General features: G+C 41.0%; 3 protein-coding genes across 3 annotated transcripts in view; 1 reads left to right on the top strand and 2 right to left on the bottom strand.

The window, feature by feature from the left end:
• LOC111465041 (ribose-phosphate pyrophosphokinase 1-like) overlaps positions 1-555 on the bottom strand; it is a 5,869-nt gene extending 5,314 nt beyond the window's left edge. The window contains exon 1 of the mRNA XM_023109298.1: positions 227-555. Within this exon, the coding sequence (XP_022965066.1) occupies positions 227-370 (144 nt within the window). The 5' untranslated portion in view covers positions 371-555. The remainder of the gene's footprint in view (positions 1-226) is intronic.
• LOC111500265 (type I inositol polyphosphate 5-phosphatase 2) overlaps positions 1-5,638 on the top strand; it is a 26,821-nt gene that overhangs the window by 13,387 nt on the left and 7,796 nt on the right. The gene's annotated exons all lie outside the window — the stretch shown is intronic.
• Positions 3,136-4,329, bottom strand: LOC111500184. Its single transcript, XM_023151838.1, has one exon. The coding sequence runs from the start codon at positions 4,327-4,329 to the stop codon at positions 3,136-3,138; it is 1,194 nt and encodes a 397-aa protein (XP_023007606.1).

Here is a 5,638-nt window from a genome sequence, read left to right as displayed (position 1 = left end):
AAAAAAAAAAAAAAAAAAAAAAAAAAAAAAAAAAAAAAAAAAAAAAAAAAAAAAAAAAAAAAAAAAAAAAAAAACAGCTAATCGAAGAAATTAAAATTTCGATCCATCCACCACGCATGTCGGAATTCTCAAACATCCAGAATCAGAACGTTGCACAAATTGTACTTCGAAATAAACCCCAGTGAGAAATGAAAGCAATGAGACGTAGAGAGGAAGAGAGACGTACGAAGCTGTAACGAATGCAATTTCTAGAGCGAGAGTAGTCGGAGAGAGAATCTCTGCGGGTGAGGAAGGAGGTGCGGCGCGAGGAGGAGGAGGAGGAGGAGTAAGAGGAGGAGGGACAGGAAGGAATAACGAGGTAGGCGGCCATGTCCACCGGCAAAGGGAGCTAGGGCGAAGGAATTGGCAGATGGAGATGGAAGAGAAGGGAGTGAGTAAGGAGTTGATGGAGTTTGGGATCGAGCTCGAGGTGATTATCTATGGCGATGATCCTCCGCCATTAACACAGCTCTGATTGAGAGTTCCAAGTCGATGATAAATATTTGAGAGTAAAAATGGTGACTGAAGCAATGGTGTAATGGTGTTCTAGCACGGTACGTTGTGCATTTCTTATTTTAATTTTCATTAAATTCTATTTAAATTTACGGTCGAATTTTAAAAAGTTTTGAAAATAAGAGTGTTCATATGATTCGAGAATTTCACCGATCTAGACCATCCCGTTGACAACTAAACCCTACCCTAGTTTTTTAGGGTATTATGAATATTTAGAAAATGTGAAGTTTGTAACTGATGTAATTAGAGATGCACTGTGACTTGTAAATATTTGATATTTGAGCTCTATAAGATTTTAGTTATTGATATAAATGTCCGATAGGATTTTTTGGATCATTAAATAAAATAAACCGACAATCCATCTAACCTAAACCCGACCCAATCTAACTTGATATATATTACCCTGAAATTCATTTTCATTGGATGTATATTACCTCACCTTGGATTCGTCTCGCTGCTTACAGTCGATTCGTGTGTTTTATGATGGTCGATTGGAGATGAATTATGCTCGGTCCGAGAGAAAACAGGTAATCGAGCCTAATAAATATCTTCCTCTTTAGATTTTGAGGATACCGAACTGCAGATATCATACCTTCAACTTTGGACCAAAAATCAGCCACGAATAATACAAGGTTACTCGAGAAATTATGAACAACATAAAACAAGAAAAGCAGGAACCACAAATTCGCTGATGCAGTCACAAGCTTCTTCTTAATCAATGGAGTTAACCTGTCGACTCCAACAAGAACAAACACGCTATGCTCGGTGTTCGGAATTCTCCGAGGTTAACTAAACAAGTCGACACTCAACGGAAGATGCAAAGCAAAGTCGCTGGCCTGAGTGGACGGTTGGACTCGGCGTCATGGCAGGCGGCATTGAAGCAATCCTGAAGGTTGGTTCGACCAAGTCGTGGCAAATGGGAGACGAAAACCGAAGGCTAATAGGAGGGGAGCTCAGTTTTGGATTTCACTTAGTTTACCCCAAGATAGAGTTTCAACTAAAAAGATGGATAACCCAGGAAGAGGTTGCAGAGATAGCGAAAAGTTAATATAATGTCACCATATATTGGTGTATGCCAAATCCAATAAAAGTACTAGGGATCTCCTCTTTCCCCTTCCCTTAAAAACGTCTTTGGGTTAGGTCCCTACTTCTATAAGATACAATTGTGAGATTCCACATCGGTTGGAGAGGAGAACGAATCATTTCTTTATAACGGTGTGAAAACCTCTCTTTAGTAGACGCGTTTTAAAATCTTGAGGGAAAGCCCAATAAGAAAAGACCAAAGAGGACAACATATGATAGCGGTAGGCTTGGGCTGTTACAAATGGTATCAAAACAAGACATTGGGCGGTGTGATAGCGAGGACACTGAGCCCCAAAGGGGAGTGGGTACCAAGTGGTGTGCCAACGAGGACGCCGAGCCCCGAAGGGGAATGGATTGTGAGATCCCACATTGATTGGAGAGAGAAACGAGTGCCAGCGAGGACGCTGGTCCCCCAAGGGGGTGGATTACGAGATCCCACGTCGGTTGGAGAGGAGAACGAACCATTCTTTATAAAGGTGTAGAAACCTTTCCTTAGCATACACGTTTTAAAACCTAGAGGGGAAGCCCAAAAGGGAAAACTTAAAGCGACAATATCAACAGCTAACAATGTGCTTGGGCTGTTATAAATGGTATCAGAGCAAGACATCGGGCGGTGTGATAGCGAGGTCACTGAGCCCTAAAGGGGAGTGGGCACCAGGTGGTGTGCCAATGAGAACGCTGAGCCTCGAAGGGGAATGGATTGTGAGATCCCACATTAATTGGAGAGAGAAACGAGTGCCAGCGAGGACGCTGGTCCCCTAAGGGGGTGGATTGCGAGATCCTACATCGGTTGGAGAGGAGAACGAAACATTCTTTATAAAGGTGTAGAAACCTCTCTCTAGCATACATGTTTTATAACCTAGAGGGGAAGCCCAAAAGGAAAAACCTAAAGAGGACAATATCTGCTAGCGGTGGGCTTGGGCTGTTACAACAATGACATACGCCTAGAGGACGTGGGCTTCTCCCTAACTATTTTTCTCCCAAACAAGACTCGTCTTCTTAACGTTTGCTTTCACGTTTGCTTTCACGTTTGCTTTCGAGATCACTCCTTCAAAGTCAAGTTAAGTTACCATAGCTTTCCTTTTACCCTTTCACCTAAAGAGAAATGATGAGAGTGTTCTCCTTCCCTTCTCGTATATAATTCATATCATCAATGAAATAGTTTCCTAACCAGCAAGGTCTCATACACACGAAACTCTCCCAAGAACATATTCTACAACTCGCTCAACTCTAGTACAATTCATGAATCCAAATGGCATATCTAATCAAATGCACACTCATACTTCAAAGTAAAACTGCATAGGTATATTAAGCAGATAAAAAATAAATTCATATCCACATTTTCAAACAGTTTACCATCAAGAAACAATGGATAATATAAAGAAACTGCAATATTCTTGCTAACCTTCCGTGTTATCGTCCTCGAACTCCAGAGGGTCCATCAGTAAATGAAATGGAACTATATACATTCCAAGAACATCATATACGGCAAATACTACTTCAAGCCTTGGCTTGGGAAGCAGCCTTGATAGCTCTCTCCAATTCGGATTCAACTTCGTTCACTCGATTCGTGGAACGATGGCCTTTCCTGCTGTTCTTACCCTCGTTCTCTTCTTCAGAACTCTTCTTTTTCCTCCAATCATTTTCTTGTCCACCATTCCTACTGTTCTTGGACTTGCTTTCTTCCCTCCTCCATGGCTCGACGACATCGCCATAGCTCGAACCAGAAGATGGTGCAGCCCTATTAGCCACACTTCCAAGCTTTATCTCCTCTAGAAGTTGCTTCATCTCTCTATTCTCTTTCTCCAAACTTTCCACATCATTCTTCATCCAAAACAACATACCCTTCAACAATTCCACATCTCCCCCTTGGTCCTCCCCTCTTTTCTTCTTCTTCTTCTTCTCTTCCTTCTCCTCTTCCACTCTCTCCACTGATATCTTATTCACAGTTAGAAATGGCATTTTCAGCACCGGATTCGTCGGAAAATTCATCCCCCACCGGAAATTCACAGCCATCCGGTTAGTAACAGGAATGGCCGTTCTTGCCATTACAGCAACACCAGACAAAACACTATCACTAATGCTTTTCGTCTCAGCCAAACGTTTCTGAATTCCTCCAAACTCCTCCTGAGAACCATGGCTGCTACTACTACTCTCAAGCTTCAGCTCCTGCCATCCCATCGATTCATCTACAGCAAACCCATTACCAAATTTCGGATTCGAATCCGACCCAGAATCCAAGCGAACCCCATCGTTGGGTTGAAACACAGAAAACCGATCATTAACGCTCGAAACAGTACTCTTCTTGAGACAAAAATGACCAAATTGGGGTTTGAAGAGAAGAGAGAAAGTGGGAACAAAGGGTTTCGTAAGGGAAAGAGAAAATCGAGACGAAAACACAAGAGGAGAATCCTCCGGTGAGCCAAAAAGCCCTAACCCAGATTTGAGAGAGAGAGTAAACGGACAAGTCGTGGAGGCGGCGGAAGAAGAGGGCGGTAGAGGAGAGTAAGTGAGCTTCAAACAAGGGCCGGAAGGGAAATTAGTGGAAAGGGAAAAGGAGAGGTCGGAAGAGGAATTAATGGCGGAAGTGAAAGAGGAAGTGAAGGGTTGATTGAACATGGTGATTGGGAGTTTCCCCTTTACGATTGGGGATTTGTGGTCTTGATTATCAGGGAGTTTCAGAGAGAATTTCATGATTGATGACCAGAAAAGGAAGAAGATGAAGAAGAATCGGGGAATTTGAAGAAGATGATCAAAGGGGATGATGAATTTCTGGGCTCGTTTTGAGAAATAAGGAAGCCATTGGAAGGAAGTGAAGGAATGGTGCAGAATTTCTTAGTTCTTTTATGTCTGCTATTTATTTATTTATTTATTTATTTTTTCCCCTTCATCCGTTTCAATTGGACCGTTGAATGCAAAGCTTATTCCTTTTCCTTCACATTTACTATTAGGGTTTTATTTCAATTTTTACGAAAATTTAATTTTATGCCGAATTTTGTCCTTCTAATATAATTTTTATTAAAATAAAAAAATAAAAAAAAAATACAAATTTCAAAAACAAAAATATAATATAATATTAAACCTAATTTTTAAAAATTCTAATTTTATGGTACTATTTCCTTCGCACGTATTGTCGTTGTCCCCGTTTAATTAATAGAGAGAACTCACTTTTCACTGCCCTCTCTCGTTCCCGTTTAAATGAGTATTCCTCACCTTGTTTAAGGTGGGTCCCTCACTCCCCTCTCTCGATGTGATGTTGTTTCTGTTTACGGTGTGTCTCCACAAGTTAAATGAACATCTCTGTTTACTATTAATGAACTTCGCAAACATGAACCTTAAATATATCTTTAAAACGCTCCAAACAATGTGGGATCTCACACTTCTGGGCCTAGTGTCCTCTTTGACAATCGTTCCCTCTCCAATCGATGTAGGATCTCACAATCCACCCATTCCGGGTCCATCGTTCTCGCTAGCACACCACCCAGTGTCCACTTTGGGTTTTCCCTTTCGGGCTACCCCTCAAAGTTTTTAAAACGCATCTACTAAAAAGAAATTTCTACATTCTTATAAAGAATGCTTTGGTCTCTTCTCCATCTGGTGGGATCTCATCGCTAGGAGGGCGTTACACATACTTTTGTAAAATTCAGGGCGTCGCATATACATCATCGACCAAAAAAAATCAAAGATTCGAATCTCTCGTTGAATAGAAAGAAAAAAAAGGTTAAGACATGCGTTAAAACCCCATACAATGCTAATCTCACATAATTTTCATAAACAATGACTCCAAAATAAACATCATACACTTCAGATCCCACAACATATGAGATTATCGTACAGAAATAGCCTTTTCAATGAAGAAAAGAAGGAAACCCTATACAAGAATTAGTTAATGAACAGTAAGGAAACCCCCAACACTTTTCACAAGCCAATCAATTCTCCATCAAGGCATTTTAACAGAGCTATAGCAGAAGAACAAGCCAAAATGGAAGCAGTAAAGCCCCCC

This window comes from Cucurbita maxima, unplaced genomic scaffold, assembly GCF_002738345.1.
Source record: "Cucurbita maxima cultivar Rimu unplaced genomic scaffold, Cmax_1.0 Cma_Scf00028, whole genome shotgun sequence".
Taxonomy (NCBI): Eukaryota; Viridiplantae; Streptophyta; class Magnoliopsida; order Cucurbitales; family Cucurbitaceae; genus Cucurbita; species Cucurbita maxima.
The sequence above is the reverse complement of the archived record's forward strand: the minus strand, read 5'-3'. Positions and strand labels throughout refer to the sequence as shown.